This window comes from Urocitellus parryii, chromosome 8 (genome assembly GCF_045843805.1).
Source record: "Urocitellus parryii isolate mUroPar1 chromosome 8, mUroPar1.hap1, whole genome shotgun sequence".
Taxonomy (NCBI): domain Eukaryota; kingdom Metazoa; phylum Chordata; class Mammalia; order Rodentia; family Sciuridae; genus Urocitellus; species Urocitellus parryii.
In genome coordinates this window covers 107,599,579-107,625,184 of record NC_135538.1, presented here as the reverse complement: position 1 = coordinate 107,625,184, position 25,606 = coordinate 107,599,579, and the positions used below count along the sequence as shown (strand labels likewise).

General features: G+C 43.7%; 2 protein-coding genes across 6 annotated transcripts in view; one reads left to right on the top strand and one right to left on the bottom strand.

Moving 5' to 3' along the window:
* The window catches only part of Polh (DNA polymerase eta), a 36,226-nt gene extending 21,915 nt beyond the window's left edge, over positions 1–14,311 (top strand). The window contains exons 10-11 of one of the 2 annotated variants that reach the window (XM_026383583.2): positions 6,557–6,726; positions 9,511–14,311. In XM_026383583.2, the coding sequence (XP_026239368.1) occupies positions 6,557–6,726; positions 9,511–10,396 (1,056 nt within the window). In that variant the 3' untranslated portion in view covers positions 10,397–14,311. Of the gene's footprint in view, positions 1–4,578; positions 4,622–6,556; positions 6,727–9,510 lie in introns of those variants that run through there. The other variant, XM_026383584.2, reaches the window with a different exon arrangement.
* Positions 14,312–14,371: 60 nt separating this feature from the next.
* On the bottom strand, positions 14,372–23,540 carry Gtpbp2 (GTP binding protein 2). Of its 4 annotated transcripts, none has more exons than XM_026383576.2 (12): positions 23,483–23,540; positions 19,992–20,018; positions 19,523–19,707; positions 19,079–19,187; positions 18,695–18,892; positions 18,225–18,399; positions 17,874–18,093; positions 17,359–17,494; positions 17,167–17,225; positions 16,391–16,562; positions 15,817–15,981; positions 14,372–15,576 (listed from the first exon to the last, which is right to left on the bottom strand). In XM_026383576.2, the coding sequence occupies exons 1-12, from the start codon at positions 23,522–23,524 to the stop codon at positions 15,400–15,402; spliced, it is 1,665 nt and encodes a 554-aa protein (XP_026239361.1). In that variant the 5' UTR covers positions 23,525–23,540; the 3' UTR covers positions 14,372–15,399. The 4 variants fall into 4 exon arrangements, with proteins under 4 accessions (XP_026239361.1, XP_026239359.1, XP_026239360.1 ...); XM_026383574.2 differs by lacking the exon at positions 23,483–23,540 and adding an exon at positions 21,945–22,142; XM_026383575.2 differs by lacking the exon at positions 23,483–23,540 and adding an exon at positions 21,945–22,142 and having other exon boundaries at positions 14,372–15,570.
* Between the last annotated feature and the right edge of the window lie 2,066 nt (positions 23,541–25,606).

Genomic DNA, 25,606 nt, shown 5'->3' with positions numbered 1-25,606 from the left:
AACTTCTGAAACCCTGAATATAGAATGGACTTTCTTCAGAGTGCATAGTCATTGAGCAGGACTCTGAGAGATTGAACCATAAGTTGGACTTGGGAGTAGTGCAGTTTAAACCCAGAATATAAGTCACACATTAGCCATCAGACAATTTCTTTGTTTGTTTGTTTGTATATATGTATGTATGTATTGTATTGTATTGAGGAATGAACCCAGGGATACTTAACCAATGAGCCACATCCCCAGCCATTTTTATTTTGAGACAGGGCCATGCTCAGTTGCTTAGAGCCTTGCTAAATTGCTGAGGCTGCCTTTGAACTTTCCTCAGATTTCTGAGTTGCTGGGATTATAGGCATGTGCCACCATGCCCGGCTCTTTGCTCCTTTTAAACAGCTCTATTGATATACTTTATGTGATGTAAAATCCAGCCATTTCAAGTGTGTAGTTCAGTCGTTTTAGTATATTCCAGAGTTGTACAGCTATTCCACAATTGATTATAGAATTGTCATTACCCAGAAAGAATTCCTGTACTTATTAATAGTCATTTTTCTTTTCTCCCCTACCTAATCTCAGCCCTAGGTAACCACTAGTCTGCATTTTGTTTTTATGGATTTAATATTCTGGAAACTTCATATAAATAGAATCATACAATACATGATTCTTTTGTGACTGGCTTGAAATCTTTTGTTTTTAATTGGTTCTTTTTAGTTATACATGACAATAGAATCTATTTTGATATATTTATACAAGCATGGAATAAACCTTATTCTAATTAGGATCCCAGTCTTGTGGATGTACATGATGGTGAGATTCATTGTGGTGTATTCATATATGTACATAGGAAAGTTATGTAAGATTCATTCCACTGTCTTTTCTATTCCTAGCTCCCTCCCTTTTCTTCATTCTCCTTTGTTTAATCCACTGAATTTCTGTTTTCCTGCTTCCCTGGGTTAGTACCCACATATCAAAGAGGACATTCGACCTTTATTTTTTGGGGAGATTGGTTTATTTCACTTAGCAGGTAGTCTCCAAATCCAACCAATTACCAGCAAAATGTCATAGTCATTCTTCTTTATTGCTGAGTAATATTCCTTTGTATATATATATATATATATATACCACAATATCTTTATCCATTTATCTGTTGATGGGCATCTAGGTTGGTTTCATAGCTTAGTTGTTATGAATTATGCTGCTATAAACATTGATGTGGCTGCATCATTGTAGTATGCTAATTTTAACTCCTTTGGGTATATACTGAGGAGTGGGATAAGTGGGTCAAATGGAGGTTCCATTCTTAGTTTTTTTTTCAGTTGTGGATGGACACAATACCTGTATTTTGTTTATTTTTTTACATGGTGCAGGGGATCGAACCCAGTGCCTCACACATGCTAGGCAAGCGCTCTACCACTGAGCCACAACCCCATCCCCTATTCTGAGTTTTTTGAGGAATTTCCATACTGCTTTCCAAAGTGATTACATTAATTTGCAGTCCCACCAACAATGTATGAGTGTACTCATTTCCCCTCATCCTTGCCAACATTTATTGTTACTTGTATTCTTGATAATTGCCATTCTAGTTGGAGTGAGATGAAATCTCAATGTAGTTTTAATTTGCATTTCTCTACTTGCTAGAGATATTGAACAGTTTTTCATATATTTGTCGATGGCTTCTTTTTGAGAAATGTCTGTTTAATTCCTTTGACCATTTATTGATTGTGTTATTTTTTTGGTATTAAGGTTTTTGAGTTCTTTTTTTAAATATTTTTTAAATTCTCTTTTGTAGTTGTAGATGGACAGAATGCCTTTATTTTATTTGTTTATTTACATGTGGTGCTGCGGATTGAACCCAGCGCCTCATGCATGCTAGGAAAGCACTCTACCACTGAGCTATAGCCCCAGCCCTTGATTCTTTACATATCCTGGAAATTAATGTCCTATCTGAGGTATTGGTGGCAAAGACTTTTCTCATTCTCCAGGCTCTCTCTTCACTCTTGATTGTTTCCTTTGCTGTGAAGAATCTTTGATTTGATACTATCCCATTTATTGATTTTTGGATTTTTTATTTTATTCCTTGTGCTTTAGGAGTCTTAGAAGTCATGTTGGAATGTTGGGCCTACATTTTCTTCTAGTAGGTACAGGGTTTCTAATCTAATACCTAGGCCTTAGATCTATTTTGAGTTTTGTGCAAGGTGAGAGATGGGTTAAATTTCATTTTCTATATATGGATTTCCTGCACCATTTGTCGAAAAGGCTCTTTTCTCCGATGTATGTTTTTGGTGACTTTGACTAGTATGAGAAAATTGTATTTATGTGGGTTTGTCTCTGTGTTCTTCTATTCTGTACCATTGGTCTTCATGACTGTTTTGGTGCCAATAACATGCTGTTTTTGTAACTAATGTGTAGTATAAGATCTGGTATTGTGATGCCTCTTGCTTCACTATTCTAAGGATTGCTTTGGCTATTCTGGGCCTCTTATTTTTCCAAATGGATTTCATGACTACTTTTTGTATTTCTTTTTTTTTTTTAAATATTTTTTAGTTGTAGATGGACACAATACCTTTATTTTATTTGTTTATTTTTATGTGGTGCCAGGGATCAAACCCAGTGCCTCATGCATGCTAGGCAAGCCCTTTACCACTGAGCCACAACCCCGGCCCTACTTTTTGTATTTCCATGAAGAACATAACAGGAATTTTAATGGAATTGCATTAAATCTGTATATCACTTTTGGTAGTATGGCTGTTTTATTAATTTGCCTACCCATGAACCTGGGAGGTCTTCCCATCTTCTTCAGGTTTCTTTTAGTGTTCTATAGAATTTTTTTTGTTTGTTTTGTTTTTTGTTTTTTAGTTGTAGGTGGACACAATGCCATTATTTTTATTTATTTAATTTTATGTGGTGCTGAGGATCGAACTCAGTGCCTTACCTGTGCTAGGCAAGCACTCTACCACTGAGCCACAACCCTAACCCCTGTTCTATAGTATTCATTGTAGGTCTTTCACCTCTTTTGTTAGATTGATTCCCAAGTGGTATTTTTTGTTTTTGAGGCTATTATAAATGGGATAGTTTTCCTAATTTCTTTTTAAGCTGATTCATCATTGGCGTATAGGAACATGCAATTGATTTATGGGTGTCAATTTTGTTTCCTGCCAGGCATGGTAGTGCACACCTGTAATTCCAGCAGCTTGGGAAGCTGAGATAGGAGGATCTTGAGTTCAAAGCCAGCCTTAGCAAAAAGCGAGACACTAAGCAATTCAGTGAGACCCTGTCTCTAAATAAAATACAAAAAGGGCTGGGGATATCGCTCAGTGGTCAAGTCTCCCCGAGTTCAATCCCTGGTAACTCACCTAACACCAAAAAAATTTTTTTATCCTGCTACTTTGCGGAATTCATTTATGAGTTCTGTAAGTTTTCTGGTGGAGTTTTTTGAGTATTCTAAATATAGGATCATGTCATCAGCAAAGAGAGATAGTTTGAGCTCTTCTTTTCCTATTTGTATCCCTTTAATTTCTTTTGGACTGGCTTGTAATTATTTTTTGGGGGGTGGGCATACCACATCCCCAGCCCTATTTTGTAATTTATTTAGAGACAGGGTCTCATTGAGTTGTTTAGTGCCTTGCTGTTGCTAAAGCTGGCTTTGAACTCAAGATCCTCCTGCCTCCAACTCCTGAGCTGTTGGCATTACAGCATGCGCCATTGTGCCTGGTCTGGACTGGCTTGAAATCTTTTTATTATTATTATTTTTTTTTGTAGTTGTAGATAGACAGCATGCCTTTATTGTATTTTTTTTTTTAATGTGGTGCTAAGGATCGAACCCAGTTCCTCATGCATGCTAGGCAAGAACTGTTCCACTGAGCTACACACTCAGCCCTTTAAATCTTTAACATAATGTTTTCAAAGTTACATATAACAACTGAGATCAAATTCCTCTTTACATTACCTACCAAAAGAACATTCATGACCAATTACAGCTACAAAAGAGCAAACAAGTAGTTTTGGACTATTCTTGACCATTACATTACCTACCTACATTCTTACATCTTTGGTAGGTAATGTAAAGAGGAATTTGATCCCAGCTGTTATTGGGCCTGTGCAACTTTGCCCACTAGGTGTCACTCAGTACTCATCTCTCTATAATCCTCTGGGGCTTTTCTTCCCAATTTCTATCCATTGTGGAGGAGTGGGGGTAGGAAGGTTCCTGAAAATTATACCCAAAAGAATAACTCAAGACATAGAAGATCCTGAACCTCCACTGTTTAAAATATTCCAGTGGCTTCCTTTGCCATCTAAGCTCTGTTAAGGATTTATTTATTTATTTATTTAGCCCAAGGAGTCAAACACAGGGCCTTTCACATGCTAAGCAAGCACTCTACCACTACTTCCCCAGCCCTTTTTATTTTTTATTTTGAGACAGAGTCTCACTAAATTGCCTAGGCTGACCTTGAACTTGCAATTCTATTGCCTCAGCCTCCCAAGTAAATTGGGATTACATGCCTGGCTAGAATCTTTTTTTTTTAATCTATAAATATAATGATCTAGTCTCTTGTCTCTCACCTTTTCTTCTCATTTATTCTGCTGTAGTGTCTCCTTCACTGGCTTCCTTCCCTTTTATCTAATACACCAGGTAAGATCTCACCGTAACACCTTTGCATTTCCTGTTCCTTTGCCTCAGAGAATCTTTCTTTGCTCATATTGGTTTCTGTGCGTGTGTGTACCAAGGATTGAACCCAGTCCTTTTTAATCAGGGTCTTGCTAAGTTGCTATGGCTGTGTGTTTGTGTGTGTGTACACATCAGGGATTGAACACATTCCTTTTAAATTTTTGAGAAGCTGCCTTTTTTATTATTATTATTTTAATGGTACTGGGGAATTCATGCATGCTAGGCAAGCTCTCTACCACTGAGCCTACATCCCCAGCCTTTTTTATTTTTTTGATATAGGGTCTTACAAAGCTGCTGAAGCTGGCCTCCAACTTGGAATCCTCCTGCCTTGGCTAATACCTATAATCCCAAGTAGCTGGGATTTGAATCCCATCATGCTCAGCTCTCTGTAGTAATTTTTATTACTTGCCTTCTTTTTTTTTTAATATTCTTAAGCTTAAGTGGATACAATTTCTTTATTTTACATTTATATGGTGCTGAGATCAAATCCAGTGCCTTGTGCATGCTAGGTGAGCACTCTACCACTGAGCCACAACCCCAACCCTGCTTCTTGTTTCTTATATGCAGCTCCTATTACAATGTAAAATCCATGAGGTTCTGGACTTTGTTCTCTCTTGCATCTCCTGGTATTGCCTAGATATAATAATAGGCACTCAATTATAGTTGTATCTTTTTCATCAACAAGGGTTTATTTGTAATTGCCAATTTATATTCTCTCAATATAAGCAAATCTCATAAATGTATTTTCACCCTGCCACAGGAACATTTCTTCTCACTAGCATATTTTTTTGTACCAGGGATTGAATCCATGGGTGCTTGACCACTGAGTCACATCCCCAGCCCTTTTTATTTTTTGAAACAGGGTCTTACTAAGTTGCTTAGGGCTTCACTAAATAGTTGAGGCTGGCCTTGATTTATCGATCTTTCTGCTTCAGCCTCCCAAACCACTGGGATTACAGGCATGCCCCATGTCCAGCTCATCTTTTGATTTTTGCTGGGATCCTTTTCACTTTCTTATATTTTCATGTCTTTACCTTTATTTTGGTTTGATGAACATCAACAGTATTCAGATGTTTAGACTTAACTGAAAAGTAGTAAATGGTCTTGCTCTTAAGAGGTTTTACCATTCTGTGTCGAGGTACCAGTGGAAATTTCAGCTGCTTTCAGCATAAAAGCAACAGGGCAGAAAAAAGACAAAGGACTTGATTGGAAACTAGAACCATTACTCATTCGTGACATCCTGACTTTCAGACAGTTACTTTCCTAAACTCTTTTTCAGTAATAAAATAGAATGTAATACTGTAGTATTTTGTTATAATCTTGCTTATGCACCTGAAAAAAATTCAAGAGAGTTCCATTTTCATTTTTTCTGTCCTGTTCCCATTACTTGTCAAAATATCCTAGATATTTTAATATCCCATCACCCAAATTATGTCTTGTCTGATTACTTCTTACATCCAGAAATAGCACAAACTTTTTTGTGTGTGGAATCATACAATTGGGTTTAAAAAAATATTTTTTTAGTTGTAAATGGACACAATACCCTATTTTTATGTGGTGCTGAGACACAACCCAACCATGTGATTGGATTTTTATTCAGAAAACGTGATTGTAATGTATAAATTCTATATTATTAATACAATATATGAAAACAGGGATTGTCTTTGCATCTCTCATAGTACCAAACATGTGCAAATAGGAACTCTAATGAATATACAAAATGGAATAAAAGAGCCTCATTTTTTGCTTAGTGATAGTTTATTCTTGACTTAGTTGAAACTTTGTTTCTAAACCAGTCTTTTACCCTGGTTCTTTTAATTCCTCCCATGTAGTTCAGTATACTGAATCCAGACGCTCTTGATAACTTTATTTCTAGTCCCAAATCTTTTCTACCCACAGAATGACAGGGTGGCCACACAGTTGATTGTAAGCATTCGTGTACAAGGAGACAAACGTCTCAGCAGCCTGCGCCGTTGCTGTGCCCTTACCCACTATGATGCTCACAAGATGAGCCACGATGCTTTTGCTGTCATCAGAAACTGTAATACTTCCGGAATCCAAACTGAGTGGTAAGTTGTGGTTTTTTTTTTTTTTTTTTTTTTCCTAAGTCTCTTCTGAGAAAGAGACTTATCCACTTATTCCGTCTTGGCTCTAAAATTAGTGGGCATCCAAACTCTTTCATCTGAGGTAGGCTCCTTATGACTCAGATTAGCAACACTTATTAGAATATACTTGGGAACTTCTCTGTCAAGTGCTTGGGCGGGGGGTACTGGGGATTGAACTCAGGGGCACTTGACCACCGAACCACCTCCTCAGCCCTATTTTGTATTTTATTTAGAGACAGGGTCTGAGTTGCATAGCACCTTGCTTTTGCTGAGGCTGGCTTTGAACTCGTGATCCTTCTGCCTCAGCTTCTCAAGTCACTGGGATTACAGGCACGTAGCACTGCACCCGGCTGCTTAATTGTTCCATTTTTTTTTTAATATTTATTTTTTAGTTTTAGGTGGACACAATATCTTTATTTTATTTTTATGTGGTGCTAAGGAGTTTCTCACGCATGCCAGGAGCACGCTACCACTTGAGCCACATCCCCAGCCCTGACTGTTCCATCTTAAAAGCAGCTTTTTTTTTTTTTTTTTTTTTTTTTTTTAAATATTTATTTATTTATTTATTTTTAGTTCTCGGTGGACACAACATCTTTGTTGGTATGTGGTGCTGAGGATCGAACCCGGGCCTCACGCATGCCAGGCGAGCGCGCTACCGCTTGAGCCACATCCCCAGCCCTTAAAAGCAGCTTTTGTATTTAAGAAAGTGACTTTGGTTTATTGATTATTTAGCTGCAAGCTCCACTGGTGTTATATCAAAGGTCATATTCATAATAAACTTCCTTTGGTCATTAAGTATAGCCAAATAGATGATAATTTTCAGGATTGGAATCCTTATTAAATATAGCCTATTAAATACAGTTAAATTTACTTACAGATGTACACTAAGATAATAAAAAAATAATGTTTATCATTAAGTTATCTAAATATGGGCTGGGGATGTGGCTCAAGCGGTAGCGCGCTCGCCTGGCATGCGTGCAGCCCGGGTTCAATCCTCAGCACCACATACCAACAAAGATGTTGTGTCCACCGAGAACTAAAAAATAAATATTAAAAATTCTCTCTCTCTCTCTCTCCCTCTCTTTAAAAAAAAAAAGTTATCTAAATATATTGGCACTGCTATTGTATGTATAGATCTATAATTTGTTGGAGAGGTCTCTAAAATTGGACTTTTTTAAAGGACTAACTGAACAGTTACACAGAACCAAGTGATAATTGTTGTACTACTTTCATATGAAACCTTATTTGAAAGTTGACAAACCATAACATACTCCTCACCAATAACGTGAAAATTATTGAACAGGGAGGCATCAACATTATCTGAGATGGTCCCAAAGTATGAAATCTGAAGATAGTGAGATTTCATCATAATAACTTTACTTCATTGAGGAGCGAATCTGTACATACAACTGTGCCTCATGTTCTGAAATACAGCTCATGAAAATTTTATTAAGGTGATTAGATATAATGAAGAACTTTATGACAGGAATTTCCTGAAATGTTTGAGACTGGGATTGGTAACCAAAAGCAGTTGTAGAATTTCATTCTGGAAAGTCTGTCTGGGTTAAGAAATGCCCTATTTAGGGGTTGTGGCTCAGTGGTAGAGTGCTTGCCTAGCATGTGTGAGGCCCTGGGTTCAATTCTTAGCACTGCATATAAATAATATATATAAATTTAAAAATAGAAGAATGGGCATGATTTTAATCCCAGTGACTTGGGAGGCTGAGGCAGGAGGATTACAAGTTCACGGCTAGCCTCAGCAATTTAGTAAGAACCTGCCTCAAAATTTAATTTTTAGGGGCTGGGATGGTGGCTCAGCAGTAGAGCGCTCGCCTAGCATGTGCGAGGTCCTGGGTTCGATCCTCAGCACCACATTAAAAAAAAAAATAATAAGATATTGTGTCCAACTAAAAAATATTTTTTTAAAAAATTTAATTTTGGGCTGGGGTTGTGCCTCAGTGGTAGTGCGCTTACCTGGCATGAATGAGGCACTGGGTTCGATTCTCGGCACCACATACAAATAAATAAAATAAAGGTCCATCAACAACTTAAAAAAAAAAAGTTTTTAAAAAGGACCGCGGATGCTGGATATAGTGGCATGTAGCTAGGGAGCCTGAGGCAGGGGGATCACTAATTCAAAGCTGGCTTCAAAGATTTAACAAGGCCTTAAACAACTTGGTGAGATCCTGTCTCAAAATAAAACATAAAGGGCTGAGGATATTGCTCAATGGTTAAGCACCCCTGGGTTCAATCCTTGGTATCCACCTCCCCCCAAAAAGACTGGGGATGTAGTTTAGTGGTAAAGTATTGTGGTTCAATCCCCAATACCCCAAAATGAATGAATGAATAAATAAAAATATGAGAATGTCTACAAAGCTTACTTTTCAAGTGTTTCTAGTCTGAATATTCTAAAGCATTTCATTTCTGTTATTCTGAATAAAATTACTTGCCCCAACCCTGAATTATAGCAACTTTTGCAGCTGTCTTATAAAATAATAATACAAGGTGGTCCCAGACAAGCAATATCAGCATCAGCTAGGAAACTAGTTGAAATTAGCAGAAATACTCTGTTCATCCCAGGTACTATGTTAATACAATATATAATAAAGTTTGAGAAACACTCAACATTAAGGAATAACTTCCTCTTGTGGCAGAACTAGAATACCAGTCCCTTATGAATTGAATCTATATAAGCTCTGAAAATAGTGACCTGTTGTTAATCTCCTTATTCTTTTCCTTTGTATACAGGTCCCCTCCACTCACAATGCTTTTCCTCTGTGCTACCAAATTCTCTGCCTCTACATCTTCATCTTGCACAGACATCACCATGTTCTTGAGCGGCAACTCAAGCTCTCTGCCAAAGATGCCAGTTACCAGCTCAGAAGCTAAGACCCAGGGAAGTGGCCCAGCAATGACAGCCACTAAGAAAGCAACCACCTCTCTGGAGTCATTCTTCCAAAAAGCTGCAGAAAAGCAGAAAGTCAAAGAAGCTTCATTTTCATCTTTTAGTGCTACTACTCAGGCCCCCATGAGCAATTCACCATCCAAGCCCTCATTTTTTCAAACGTGTCATACTACAGGAACCGAGTCCTTCTTCAAGCAGAAAAGTTTGCTTCTAGAGCAGAAACAGCATATTAATTCTTCAGTTTCTTCCCCTCCACAAAACCTTCAGTCCAACTTTAAAGGGTTAACAAATCATTTCCCAGCAGAATATTCAGATGTTGTCCCTGTTTGTAAAGGAGCATTGAAGCTAGACTCCCCCAAAGAAGTTTCTACAGAGATTGATTTAGCCCAGAACAGCTCAAATATCCTTACATTTTTAGCTTCCAAGTCTGTGGAGATGGCCCCAAAGGTAGCTACCACCCCTAGTCTTCTAGCTGCTGAGGACCAAGTGCCCTGTGAGAAGTGTGGCTCCCTGATATTAGTATGGGAGATGCCAGAACATATGGACTATCATTTTGCAGTGGAGTTGCAGAAATCATTTTTGCAGCCCCATTCCTCAAAACCCCAAGTTGTTTCTGCTATGACTCAAGGCAAAAGAAATTCCAAGAGCCCTTTGTCCTCCAGTAATAAACGCCCCAGGCCTGAGGGCATGCAGACATTGGAATCATTTTTTAAGCCATTAACACATTAGTGCTGCCCTCAGGCTTGCTGAAGGAATTTAATATCCTATCCACTGCCTGAAAGGTGCAAGTAAGGAAATCCATAACAATGAAATTTTTCTTTAAAAAATAATTATGTTAGGTACTGGGTTAAGGTCCTATCTCTTCTCATGGGATTTTAATCCCATTGCTGATAGAACTGTAAACATCCTAACTTGGGAGAAGGAGGAGACCCTGTCTCATGTTGTAGATCAATGGTAAATAGCCCCTGGTTAAGTTCTCAGTCTCCCCTATCCCCACCAAATTGTAAAAAATTCATCCTTTTTGTTTTTAAGGTGTCACACAGCAAAAAGTGTGTGGGCTTGGAACCTATGAGACCTGATCCCAAACTTCCCTCTGCCTCAATTTCTGAGTATAGCTTTAAGCAAGTTACTTCAGTTCCTCAACTGAAAAACTGAGATAATTACCTTAGAGATTATTGAAGATTTATTTAAAAGATGTTTTAAAGTACCTAATTTAAAAGTGGCACAGAAGGCAGTGTTCCACCTGTAATGGCAGCTACTGGGGAGGCTAAGGCAGGATGATCATAAGCTCAAGACCAGCCTCAGCAATTTAGCAAGACACTGTTGCAAAAAATAAAAGAGGTAGGGGATATAATCCCCTGAGTTCTATTCCTGGTACCACAAAAAACAAACACACACACACACAGGCGTAAAAATAGTTAAAGAAAAAAACTGGCCCTAATCCCAGTGATTCAAGAGGCTAGAGCAGAGCAGGAGGATCACAAATTCAAAGTCAGCCTTAGCAACTTAGTGAGACCCTTTCTCAAAAAATGTTATAATCCCAGGGGCTCAAGGCTTAGCCAGTACCAGAAGTTAAAAAAAAAAAAAAAAAAAAAAACACGGGGGCGGAGGGGGGGGGATTGGGGCTGAGGATGTGACTTAGTGGTTAAGTGTCCCTGGGCTCAATCCCTAAACCAATCCAAAATCTTCCTACCTTTGCAACAGTTCAGACAATGCCTGAGGGCTTGAAACCCTGAAAGTGGTAACTAGGGGCTGGGGATGTGGCTCAAGCGGTAGCGCGCTCGCCTGGCATGCGTGCGGCCTGGGTTTGATCCTCAGCACCACATACCAACAAAGATGTTGTGTCCGCCAAGAACTAAAAAATAAATATTAAAAAAAAAATTCTCTCTCCTTTCTCTTTAAAAAAAAAAAAAGTGGTAACTAGTTTAGGGAGGGCTCTTCATATAAAAGCTGCTAGATTACTACCTAATTTCATACAAGTAAAGCTATTAGCCTATTTTAGCTACTGGCCCTTATACCTCTACATTTTATTCTAACGTAGAATGAGATTGCTCCTGTGCTAGTTCAGAAAGCCTGTTTGGCTAAGTCACAAGATCATCTCTAGAACCTTGCTATTCCCCAAGAACAGTATCACCAAGAAACAATCAAGACCTATATATTAAGACCTCCCAATGTGTGTCATTTTAGAAATGCTGATCTAGAAAATACTAGAGAATATTTCCTTAACACTGAGTGCAAATTTAAGAGGTAAATGCTTGTTTGGGATTTTAAGGTCACTAGTATGTTGATCTCTTCTTATTGAAGTATAAGTGTTTAGGGCTATTATTATAGCTTTTGAACTTGTCCATGCTTATAGTATTGGGGATGGGGTGCTATGGGTCCATCCAGGGCCTTCAACATACCAGACAAGCACTCTTTTCTCTGAGCCACATCCCAGTTCTTTGAGTTTCTCTGATAACAGAAACCTTGAATTATACATGGAACCAACTGAAAATGATGTGGTAGGTTACATGGGCATGGGGACTAAACCTAGGGGGTGCACCTACCACTGAGCTACATCCACAGCCCCTTTTTTTTAGACAAGGTCTAAGTTGCCCAGGGTTGGCCTTGAACATGTCTCAGCCTGCCTCAGCCTCTCAACCTGCCTTAGCCTCTGGAGTCACTGGTGCCATAGCTTACCAAGTACTAAATATTTGTATATACAAATCATCTTATACTTTTTAACTGATTTTTTTTAATTAGGAGACTTGTATTTAATTTGTTTGAAAACCACAGGATCTAGCAAGAAACTGTTTTTTCCTTTTCTAAGGGAACTCACAGTAATTCACTGGGTACACTGCTTTAAGATTTGTAGTTTCTTAAAGGCAGGAATTCTTCACAGTGCCTTGCACATAAACAAGTGCTTAATATTCCTTGGTTGAATATATGTTGTGAGAAACTTTAGATCTGACTACCAGAACTGGGACAATAAAAAGTTACAAACTCCTTCAGGATCTGCCTTATACACTTTATCCCCCTAAATGTTCCATTAACATAGCAGAGTGGCTCACTAGTTCCTGGAGATGGATACTAAGTACTGAGACATGATTTTCCAACATTTCCCTTCTTAATCTATAAAAGTAAAAACAAGGTGAAGCTTCTTTTTTGCTGTTCAATAGATCAAACTGAATAAACTTTTGTACAGAAATGTAATGTGGTAGAAACTTAGGTTTCATTGAACTTCTACAGGCCCAAGCTAGTGTGTAGGGTAGGGGAGGGTGGCTAGTAGATGACCAATAGTAATACTTGCAGCACAACTTGTGTTTTCTTGGAAATCCTAGCCCTAACCCAGTTTGAGTTGTGAAGGGGAGAGCAGCAGGCATGCAAAGGTCAGTGCTAGGGGGAGAGCTATATTAAGTTTTGCTGCATATATCCTTTCCTTCCCCACTATCAGCAAATGAGCAAAAAGAAGTAAACACTCTTAGCTCCTGATATAGAAGGAAATTCTTTAACCACAGCCTCTTAGTAACAAGTTAAAAGTATTTTAAGCAGCAGCTGGCCCTGAGTGGTAGCTATTTAATACTCTAGAAGCGGAATGCCACATAGGACCTTGGGCCACATGTATCATTATATTTCTTTGCCAGGGTTAGTGCCCAAATGTAGTCCCTGTTTTCTGCAGTTTATTTTAGCCTTAGGCCCTGTTTCTTTACCCACAACATGAAAATATAGAAATAGGAAGAGGGAGTGAGGTTTGGCAGTGAGGTTTGGCCAGGTGGCTCCCACAGCTCCAAGAATCTAGTTTAGGTTCTACAAACCTGAAAAGTGTGCCTAATTACTTGCCAGGCACGGTGGTGCATGCCTATAATCCCAGCAACTCGAGAACTGAGGCAGGAGGATCATAATTTAGGCCAGCCTCAGCAATTCAGACCCTGTTTCAAAATAAGAAGGGCTAGGGGGCTGGGGATATAGCTCAGTTGGCAGAGTGCTTGCCTCGCATGCACAAGGCCCTGGGTTCAATTTCCAGCACCACACACACACACACACACAAAAAAAGGGGGGGGTTAGGGATGTTGCTCAGTGGTCAAGCACCTCTGGGTTCAATCCCCAATATCACCAAAAAAAATAAAATATATTTTTTTTAACCAGCTGGCATTCTAATCTCCAAATCTGATTAAATCTGTCCTTACCACTGAGCTGCTAACAAGTATTGAAGTCTTCAAATATAGTATAGCTGCCTATTTGAGCTGAAAAGCTGTTTAGCTTTGCTTACTCAAAGAACTATGAAAAGCAGGAGAGAACATGGACCCAATGTGTCAGAGAAGGCTGGACACTGTGGCACATGCCTGTAATCTCAGTGGCTTGAGAGGCTGAGGCAAGAGAATTGAGTTTAAAGCCAGCCTCAGTAACTTATTGAGGCCCTGTCTCTTAAATATAAAATAGGGCTGGGGATTGTGGCTCAGTGGTTAAGCGCCCCTGAGTTCAATCCCTGGTATAAAAAACAAACAAAAAAAACACCAATATGTAAGAGAGAGGAAAAGAATGGCAAATGAGATATAGGATGAATCTTTTCCCCATTCAGGGCTCAGCAATGATAGGGTTTCACTTGTCTCTAATCCTAGAGAGGAAGCTAACTCTGTAAGCTGAACCTGTGTCTTAAGCATAAGTACAGTATACTCAATAAAACATTTTTTATTCTATACAATATATATGTGTACTTAAATATATATATATATATACATATATATATATGCAGAGAAACTTCAATCAACAAATCCCTGAGTCCATGGGAACCCAGGACACTAATAAATGGAAAGGAGGGAGTCCATGCCTAAAGAGTAGGAAATATGGCAACATTTTTCCCTTTCCTCCTGGTTCCCTGCAATAGAGGGAAGGGTATGGTCACTACAAATTACTGAAATGAGAAAGTTTATATGGGAGCAAGAAGTGGGGGTGAGGATGGTAGGATGTGGAACTGTGGGTCAGGTCCCCCAGCCACCAGTCTGGGGGGGAAAAAAACCACTATTTGATGAAAGTCAGATGATTGCAGAGAAAAGGACAAGACTGACATGCAGCTGGCCTTTGGTATGCCAAGTCTTAACTTGACAGCCCCACGCCTGGACCAGCATAATAAATAGCACCTGTGGGGCTTATGAGAGGAGCTGGGGAAATGGCCCTTGTGGGAAGAAAGGAAAGGAGATAAAGCTCAGGAACAGGCCTTGGGTCTCAGCACAGAGTGGGAGCACTGCCATTTGCTGTTCCTGTGCCATTTCTTCAGACCCTGGGCCACCAGATGGCCAAGAGCAATGTCTTTTGTCCACAGTCAGGTAGAGATGGGCAACTTACGTGGCCTTGAGAACGAGGTATAGAAAAAGGAGTGCTTTCGAGGACCACCCCAGTTGTGACAATTCCTGAAGTGCAGGGATCATACTGGTGAGTCAACCAGTCCTGGGAGTGGGGCCAAGGTGGCTGTAGTCAGCTCCCTCCAGTAGACAGGCCATGGAGTTGCCAGGGTTGAGCCAACCAGGTGGGCACACAGCTGCTGAACACTGCCCTGATTTCTGTCTTCTCCCTCAGGACTGCCCCTCCCTGGCCAACCAGGCTTGACACCTCTCCAAAGGTGGCAGGAAGCAAATGGCAGACCACCCTCTCTCCCTAGCCTATTAACACACAAAGCTGCCAACAGGGGGCAGCACGGCCAGAAGTCACCTTATATATTGTAGGGGCAGCAATAGAGCTGTCACTGCCTGGAGGATTCAGAAACCCATGTTGGCCTGGGCTTCTCCTGCTGTAATGGCTTGCACATCAGTGACATGGCCGATGCCCTTGGTGACACCCTCCCGGAACAGCAGTTTGGCGCCCACCTTCAGGTACTCTGGGTGTTTCAGGAAGCGGAAACGTACAACTGCCTTCTCCCCTGTCCGCAGCTTGTCCTGCAGCAGATAAGCAGTCACTGCCCTGGCCAGTGCCTCCCATCCCATTCTCTACTAGCATTGGCTCTCCACCCTCAGGACCTCTGGGTGGGCTGCTTCCCACCCTAAGTAAGGCTTTTTTTGTTCCCTTCATGGGATCAGAGAGCTCTGCCAAGTCTGAGATTGGGCCTCCCTCCCTTCTGGAAGGAGAATTCTTGACTTTTCCCTGGAGAAAGAGAGGCATGACTGGGTCCCTCTCACCTTGGCATGGATCTTTTCCACCACTGCTGTCTGACGTACGTTGCCCACATGTACTGTCACTTGGAATCCTCGTCGGAAGGTGGTGGCATGGAACAGTAGGACTATCTCTGCCTCGAACACTGAGCAGATGGTGGGATTCATCTCGGGGCTCACCATCACCATGCCCTGGGGAGGCACAGTCCCCAGGCCCAGGAAGGGCAGATCTAGCATTAGACTCACCCTTTCCAGCCCTCCCAACCTCTTTACAGCTCCTGAATTTCCTTTTCTTTTACATGACTCCAAACACATAGACCTCACAAGATAATATTTCAAATTCTCCTTTTGGTAGGTACTCTTATTTACCTCTAACCCTTCAAAGCTTTGTATGTTTAGTGTCCTGGACATTCACTTTGCACAGTGATTCAACTTAGTGATCTGCTCTTCATAAGGATTCTAAGCCATTTTCATACAGTCTGTATAATAAACAGACCTTAAGCTTCTTGGGTTAAGAGACCATGTTTCCTTTGCGTTTCTCATTAGCCAGACCAAGGCACTTCTCTGTGCACTCCCTCTCCATCCCACTCACACACCTCACCTTGCGAAGCAGTGCACGGTCAAAGTCCCCAAGGGCCAATGTAGCAGCCTGCCCAGCTCGCAGCACACGACAGGCAGAGCGGTTGCGCTGGATGCTGCACACTCTCAGCTCCAGGAAGCAGCCATCATCTGTGGGGCCAACCACCAGCTGGTCCCCCTCACGGCAAATCCCACTGCAGCCCAGAGGGAAGGTGGCACAGTGTCAGCGTAGGTCTCTTACTTCTCTGCTAGAGACACCCAGAACAATTTTTCCCTTCTGGGGTTGAGTCCCTCAAGTAAGGGGAAGGAAATCCTAATTTCAGATTTGGAGATAGGAGCGATGACTTCCTTGCCTGGTCCTTAGTTCAGACAGTGAAGGCTAATGCCAGAAAAGGTCAGCAGTGACATCTGGCAGAGAGGTACCTGCTGGGTTGGTAACACTGAACACCTGATCCCTGAAAGAGGAAATTATTCTCTTGGGTTTCACCCTCTGCTTTGCAAAGAGTCATTTTCTCATTTCATACTTTTGAGATGAGATCAGTTGAATACAGTCTAGATTTCTTCCTGGGGCCCATGACACATCTCACTCAGGGGGTCTGGAGATTTCCAGCATGCAGCAAAAAGCCAACAGACTAGCTCCTGCCAGTACTTCTGAGAGTGAAAGCCTAATTTGCAAACAAGCGTATCTTGTAGATGGGCTCTGTTCAACTCTAGGATCTCCTCCTTTGGGCCGGGATATCTCTGAGTACAGGGGCATGTGAGGGCTGAGTGGGGTGGGTAGCAAACAAGGCAATTCACCTGGAAAGTGTCCCTCCAACAACAGTCCCCACCTCTGGCACTGTGTAGATTTCATCCACCTGGAGCCAAAGAAAACTATCAATGTCCTCCTAAGTAGGGCTAGCAGGTCCAGCTTCTCTGAATAGGCTCTGGGACTGGTCAGAACTGGCCCCTTCCCCCTAACCCCTTCTACCTGTTTATTTGGCCAACTACCTGAAATTCCGTCAACTGCTGCATAAGCTCCTCCTGTTCTTTGCTGTTGGTCAGGGGAGGCAGGATATTCAGGAAGACTTTAAGGAGATCCAGACTCTCTCCAGACACGCTGGACAGTGTGAAGATAGGGGTGACACTATGGAGAAAGGGATGGAATGGGAAGATGAGGGAAGTCCAGAAGGCAGAGGCCAGGGGCCCACACATTGAAAGGTGAGCTTTTGTCTGGACAGCTGAGGGGCCCTCTCTTCTGGCTGTGAGCAAGCCAAGGAATATGACATGTGAAGCCCAGCCCCCGGCTCAAGGGAGACAGTAAATGTCTATAGGATTCTAGGCATCAGTGAGACTCCATGTTGGCATAGTGGAAGGGCTAATCCCTTTAAAAAGACTTCCTCCCACAGTCCCAAATTGAAAAAGTCATAGAACTGAGCAAGAATCCATCTGGCTCTGGAGACAAGTTCCTGGGCCCTAAAACATTCTTTCCCATGAATCAGGGCTTTAAGATGAGGCAGGCTTACTTGGGTGACTGGGCAAACTGCTGAGCAGCAGTGACAGCATCATCCTCAGAGGTAACCAGCATGGGGACCTTGTGGCAGCCAGGCTGCTTGAGGACCCGCTCTAGCTGGCGTACTGTCCTCTCCACTGTAGTTTTGGCACATAGGTCCACCTTGCTGACCACGATGAAGAAGGGCACTTTCAGGGCAAGGGCCAGTCCCAGATGTTCCCTTGTGGTGCCAGCTGTCTCAAAGAAGGCAGGCAGGAGGATAGAAGAATGAGAGTATAGGAAGAAGGAGAGGGAAGAGAAGAATTAGTGCTGGCTCCCAAAGTGGGAAAGTCAGCACCCCCTTTCCCTGCCCAAGACCTCTTACCAATGCCAGTATTGGCACTGACGAGGAGCAGGGCACAGTCAGGGCAGTAGGAGGTGAGGCCAAAGATGGTGGTGTGCAGATACTTGTGGTGGCCTGCCAGGTCGATGAAGGTGATCATCTTGGAGCTGCTCTCACAGATCTCTTCTGCGGTCCGTGAGTCGCTGTAATTCACCACCTAGTCCAGGGCCCAGGGCTCTCAGTGCCCCCTGTGAGCCTCCCCAGCCCTTTAAGAGTTGCCAGGACCTAAACCAGGATTAAGGTGGCCCTGCCTCTTAATCCTGAGCCCCATTTTCTAATTAGTTCAGTTGATTCCCCATTTGTTTTCTAAGAGAAAAACTTGTTCAGTGCCCTCAGGGCCTTCATCTATACTATTACAAAAAGTCTCCACACTCAGCCCCCAACCTCTGTCCTTCACCTCTGCCATCCCATCTCAGAGTCTGGCCCCACTGGGTCCCGTTGATCCCATGCACCTCTCCCTTGCTGTTAAAGCCCAGGATCTCGAAGCTGATACTGGAGGTTCGGCCAGACTGAATCTCATGCAGGTGTCGGAAAAGGTTGAGCCGGGCCCGGCCCCGCCCGTTGTCCAGCTCTCCCTGGGTCAGGACTCCAAGCAGGGTTGACTTCCCTGAGTCCACATTCCCCAGGACAGCCACACGGAGGTCTAGGAACTGTGGACAAATTGTATTAGGTAAGGGCTCCAATCCCTTTCTTACTGAAGCCTAAGTCAAGGGTGGTGATGCTCCTGTGGAGCAACAGAATGATCTGGATGCCAGGATCCCAGGCCAGGAAAAGCCTGCCACCACAGGGCTCTCCCAGGGAGTATGGGCATGGGGGCAGGAAGGACACAGGCTCACCTGTTGGTTGTCAGGAACCTTTCGTACCAGCACCTCAGTGATCTTCCGGGGCATGTCACTATCATAATCCACTTCTCGCTCCCGAAGAACAGTGATATCTGCTCCAACCCTGTCACAGCAATGCCACAGCTGCCATACTTCACAGATACTCCCTGCATACTAGCCTGGCTCTAGACCAACAAGCTTCCTACACCCCCTGCCACACACACACAGAGCTCCTAATACCTTATTGTACTTTCTACCACCCTTCAATCTATCCTGTATTCATGGCTCTTCTAAAACAACCAAGTAAACATCTTAAATCAAGGAGCAAAAAAGCCCTTTGTCAAGAGACCACTGTAGAAGGAAAGCCCATCTTGGCCCCTGAGGTCCTGGGTAACTGCCTATGTGTGGGTCCTCCCCAGAGTTAGGTAAAGGAGAACTGAGGAAGAGGGGGAAGCATACTTCTCTGCCATCCGGTGAAGGGTCTTGAGGGAGGCCCGCATCTCCTCCTCAGCCAGCCCCACCAGCAGCCCATTGTCCTCAACCCCAATCTGGTAGACAGCCTCACCACGTCCCTCCTGGAGACGCCACTTCATTTGTGTCACCAGATGCTCAAAGCGGTACTGGGATGGATTCACCAGCTTCAGCTAAGGGGCAGATGGGATATCATGAGAAGGTAAAAATCAGAGGTGTTCCTCATAAACCCCATGGTACCCACCTGTCCTGCCCCAAGGACTAGGACCTTCCCTTCCCACCTAAACCTCTTTCCCTTGGTACTTAACAGTGAGTCCCCCTCCAACAGAAATGAGGTAGAGACTTTACCCGAACCACATTGCTAAATTGCTAAAGAACACAAAGTTGGAAGGATCTCAGATTTCAATGACAAGGGCAACCTACCCCACCCTCTGCTCCTCCCCAGCCTAAGACTCACTTTATATTCGATGTTTCCATCTTCAGCCTGAAAAGAAGCAGGGAGCAGTTACCATACGCTGTCCAGACTGAATTCCCACTTTTCCCTCCATTCTCTCTAGGCCCAGGCAGAGAGAGCAGGAAGCCCCAGCAGCATCTGCTTAGGCAAGGACCTGAGAAAGTCAGTGGCAGATAACTCCTCAACCCAACCCCAAGTGACCCCTCTGAAGGAAAGGCCTATTAAGGACACAGCAAATCATCCATTTAAGCAAAGAACAAAATTCTGGAGTCCTTTCCTCTTTCACTCACTGGCATGATGCTCTTCTTGGATGCAAGGTCAACCCATACTTCTCCCCAGGACATAAAACTACTACTTCCTGTTCTCTAGGTTTTCTCTATGTACAGGGTGCTGCTGCTTCTTTTTTCCTCAAGGCTGAGGATTGAACCCAGGGGTGCTCTACCACTGAGCCACATCCTCAGTATTTTTTTTCTTTATTTTTGAGACAGGGCCTTGCTAAGATGCCAAGGTTGGCCTTAAACTTGAAATTTTCCTGCCTCGGCCTCCTGAAGCTGGGATTACAGGTATGCACCACCATGCCTGGCTTGTTAAAGCCTTTCTTTGCCACTGATCTGGGAGACACCATTTCCTTCCTGCCCTCCCTCTCAGCTGATGTTACCAAGTGTAAGAAGCTGCAAGAGGTTCTGGACCAGGGCCAAAGGGTGAGCTCATCACTGGTCACTACAAGTGGAATAAGAAAGAAAGCCCCAGGTATGAGAGGTGCAGAACTCCAAAAATGGGGTTAAGACAAACAAAAGAACTTAGAAAATGTAATAAAGGGGACAGGCTCCATAGACTTGACTCCCTATGGCTCTTGCCTCCTGTCCGCTAATCCTCATGCCTCAGTTGAGGTGAAATCCCGAATATCCCCTCTTCCAGGTGGTAGCACAGCACAGAAGCATCCTTTTGCCTGAGGCTTCTCTTCTCCAATGCAAAAGGTTATGGATTTTGCCTGTTCTGTCATTCTCAATTTCTACACTCCTCCTCTTTCCTTTCTGTATCATTCCATCCCTTTAGGCCCTAATAGGTGGTCTTCACCTATAATCTCCATCCCATGGAGTATAAGGGAGATTTTCCCCATCAACAAAGATCTTCCAGAAATCTTTTTATCATTTTGCTAGAGATGGAGAATTAGGAAGGCTGGCATCAGAAATGTGGCATAAAGATAACAATCTAGACCAGTGGTTCTCAAAGTGTGCTCCCAGGTCCAGAAGCATTAGCATCACAAGGGAACTGGTAAGAAGTACAAATTCTCAGGTCCATCCCTCACCTATTGAGTCAGAAATTCTAGGAGTGGAGCCAGCAATCCTGGTGACTCTGGTGCACTAAAGTGTGTAACCACTGATTTAGGCTTTTTTCCCTGGGCCCTCCTATCTTGAGAGGTAGGAACAAAGTAGTCACTTTCTGACATAAGAACAGATGGTGCCTGTGTGTGGAGGTTCTTCCCTGTCCCCACCCTGTCATAGGACAGGCAAAGGGCAGAGGACGAAGTCTAACTGTTGTCTGGTTTTATGTGTATGTATACTGAGGGATACAGAGGGAACGTATTGCTCTTTTCCAGGCTACTCCATTCCTCCCTGCGCAACAAGTTTAGAAAAAGTAGTGGTTATTCTGCCTGCCTCCTCGTTCCAGCTGCAGCACAGGCAAGCGGGTGGGAACGTTCTACCCTCCTCTTCCCAGGGGGATGGGATCCCCTTTCCCCATTTCTCCTTCTGGGGTAATCCAGGTAAGCACTCTCCCGGAGGGGACGTGAAGTCTCTAACATCCTTCCTGGGGTCCCGGGACCGGAAGGAGCGGTTCTTTTTCCCTACCCCTCCTCTCGGGGTCTTGACACCGGAAGGGGGGCCCATTCTCTGTCCCGCCTCCCGAGACGGGAGGAGTAGTTTCCTCTCGCCCAGTCACTTCTTAGGGGCTCACCTCAGGGGGCAGGTACGGGGGGTTGTTGGCTTTGCTCCCTCTGTTTCTTCCGTTCTTCTTCTTACCCTTCGGGCCCCCGCAGCCGCTGCTGCCGCCGGCCCCCCTAGCCTTGAGGGTTCCGCCCATAGCCGGGCCCCCTCCGGGCCGGCAGCAGCCGCCGAATAACTCAGATACCCGCGAGTCCATTCGCCGCTGCCGCCAGCCCCCCGCCCGACCCCTCCCCCCTGCCACCACCACCGCCGCCGCCGCCGCCCCTACTGCCACCGCCGCGTCGGCCAGCCAGAGGAGAGCGGGGTGGGGCGCTGTGCAGGCCACGCCCCCACCTCCCCTGGCCTCCCGGTCGCGTCAGAAACAGCCGCGGGGCACCACGGGATATTGAGTCCACGGGCCTTGGACCTCTCTTAAAAGAGCGCGCCGCCGCCCTACAGCTTCCAGGAGGCATCGCGGCGCAAGGAGCCACAGGTGGCTTCGGGGCGTGGACAAGGAGCGCGCCTTTGCGCGCAAAGGCCGAAGGGAATTGTAGTCAGGTTCCCAGTGCCCGCGCTCAGAGCGGTCTTTTTCTAGGGCTTGGGGCGCGGGCAGTTGAAAGCCCCGAGGCCTGAGGATCGGGGCGGTCACCGGCAGCGAAGGGCTTACATCAGAATCGAGCTTTGTGGACCCCCCTGGTTATGACCTCTTACTGCGGATGCCAGACAACAGGTTTTGGACCTAGAGAGCGGCAGAATTCCGGGAGACTGGTCCCTCCGGCCTGCCAGGTCCACCTCTGCTTGTTTTCTTTCCCGATGGCCGGCGTGCTGTCGGGGTGAGTCAGGGCGAACGCCAGGGCGGAGGCGAATGGTGTTTAGCCTAATTACGGAAGTTTTGTGGCGATGATTATGCCACCTTTACACAGTAGTCACTGCTTTATTACTGGGCTGGCACCGTCCGGGGGCTGGTTTTAGCAGCCTCAGGCCCCGCCGTGGCCCCGACACGAGACCTGAACCTATAAACCAGCCAGCTGCCCGCCGCAAGTATCCCCTGTCCCCTTTGTTTTGAGGCCGAACCAATCCTGGAGAACTGAGCTTGGTTTTAAAACTGCCAGGGCTGTAGGAGGGGCTCGGCCTCTACTTGGGGCGGGACTGGAGCTCGGGTTACATCAACCACCGCGAGGGCAGGGGAAGTGCCCGGGAATAGAAACTTGGCCCAGGGCCCCAGGGTATTGTTGACTTTTGACTTTCGACTTTCTTGCCAAGACCTCCCCCCTTCTCTTTAGGGCTCTTGCAGTCAGCATAGAATAAACACATAGAGTAAACACATCCAGCGACAAAACAGTGTACAAGACACCAGAAATACAGGGTGGAGAAGCAGTTAGAATTGCTGGGCTGGGAGTCAGGACGCCAGGTTCAATTCCCAGCCCTATGGCTGTTTCATGACTCACTTCTCACATTTCCCTCTCTTTACAAACAAGGAGATGTTCATACACAGCCAGGAAATAAAACAGCTTGTGCCTTCAGACCTCAGTTTTCCTTGGAAAACTAAAAGCAGCAACAGTGACTTACCTCTGGTGATCCCTGTAGGGGTTCAGACTTGGTGGAGTCCATGGCTTCTTCCTGGGTCCACATAGAGAGGCAGGTCTACTGATGACACAGTTGCTGTCCACATGGCATAACTCCCCAAAGCAGTGAGAGCAGAAGGACTAAAGTCAGCAATTATGGACTTAGCATGTCCAGCCAATTATATGGGTCTTCAATGGCTGAAGGCTTATGTGACTTTTTGAAATCCTGTGTGGTTGAGGGAAAGGCTATGTTGTAGAGGTGAACACTAACAAGGGCATAGGGGCACTAGGAAAACTGCTGTTAGAGACTGAGAGTAGCAAACTCAGAGCTCAAAAAAGATTGGGATGGGAAGCGAGAGATAAACCCACACCCCAACATTATCACTACAACCAGTTCTGGTTCCTTTTGATACCCAGAGCCTGCTGCACTTGACTGATAACACCCATCTTTTCATGTACATGGATCTTTCAGCAGCCAAACCCAACACACACAATTTTACTTCATCCATTCCAATCCCCTTGTCTCCTGTAAGGAGAATTTATTTTAAAAGATAGCAGAAGATAACCCATTCTGAGAGCCCATTCTTAAACAACCTTACCTACCACAAATAGAAGTGAAGGCTGGCAGAGAAGTAGCCTGAACAGGAATATCTGTTCAGGAGATCAGGATCCTGGGCGATGGAAAGTGGTGTGTGTGATTAGTTTCCTGGAAGGATTGCTTATGAGGTGGTTGGCTATGGGATATATATATCCCATATATGGATACACAGGTCACATGCAAGCATTTTTCCTGGTCTGTAATTAGTCACTAATTTTTGTGTATAGTACCTTTGTATATGTTTTGAATTCAGACAGCAATCTTTCTCTTTATGCTTCCTTGGTTTTGTGTCATCCCTAAGCCAACTCACTCCTAGATTATACATTATTCCCCAATATTTCTTCTAGGAGCAACACCCCTTCACCCCAAGGATCAAATCCAAGGATTTAGTGCATGCTAAGAACATGGTATGCCACTGAGCTATGCCCCCAGTCCGTTTCTAGTAGTTTTTTGAGGTTTTTATATTTTTTAAAATTTGAGAAAGGATATTGCTGAGTTGCCCAGACTGGCCTGGAATTTGTGATCCTCCTGTCTCAGTCTCCCAAGTAGCTGTAATTATAGGCTTGTGCCACCACGTCCAGCTTACTTTGAGGTTTATTTTTATGTTTAGATATTTAATTCATTTGGAATTTATTTTTTTGTAGTGTATGATAGACCAAAATCAATTTTTATTTATTTTTATATTTTTTTAAAGAGAGAGAGGAGAGAGAACTTTTTCTTTTTTAATATTTATTTATTTACTTTAAACATTTATGATGCTTTTTCTTTTTTTTAATTTTTTTTTGAGAGAGAGAGAGAGAATTTTTAATATTTATTTATTTTTTAGTTTTCGTCAGACACAACATCTTTGTTTGTACGTGGTGCCAAGGATCGAACCCGGGCCGCACGCATGCCAGGCGAGCGCGCTACCGCTTGAGCCACATCCCCAGCCCCTAATATTTATTTTTCAATTTCGGCGGACACAACATCTTTGTTTGTATGTGGTGCTGAGGATTGAACCCGGGCCACACACATGCCAGGCGAGCCCGCTACCGCTCGAGCCACATCCCCAGCCCTCAATTTTTAAATAGATACAGTTGTCTCACATTATTTGCTTTGAAAACTCACCATTAGACTACATATACAGATTTTATTTATTTATTTATTTATTTGGGTACTGTAGATTGAACCCAAGGGCGCTTAACCACTGAGGCACATCCCTAGCCCCCCCCCCCCTTTTTTTTTAAATTTTGGGCACAAAGTTGCTTAGGGACTTGCCAAGTTGCTGAGACTGGACTTGAACTTGTGATCCTCCTGTCTCAGCCTCCTGAGACACTGGGACTTTGAGTGTGCAGCACCTTACCCAATTCAGATTCTGTTTCTGAACTCTTGTTTATTCTTGGGCCAAAACTACTGTGTTTGTTTGGTTGGTCTGTGGTGTTGGGGTCTTATGCATGCTATCACTGAGCTATCTCCCCAGCTCAATATCACAGTATTTTAACCATTGTACTTTTATAGTTATTTTGACCTCTATTCCCTGCTTCCTAAAAT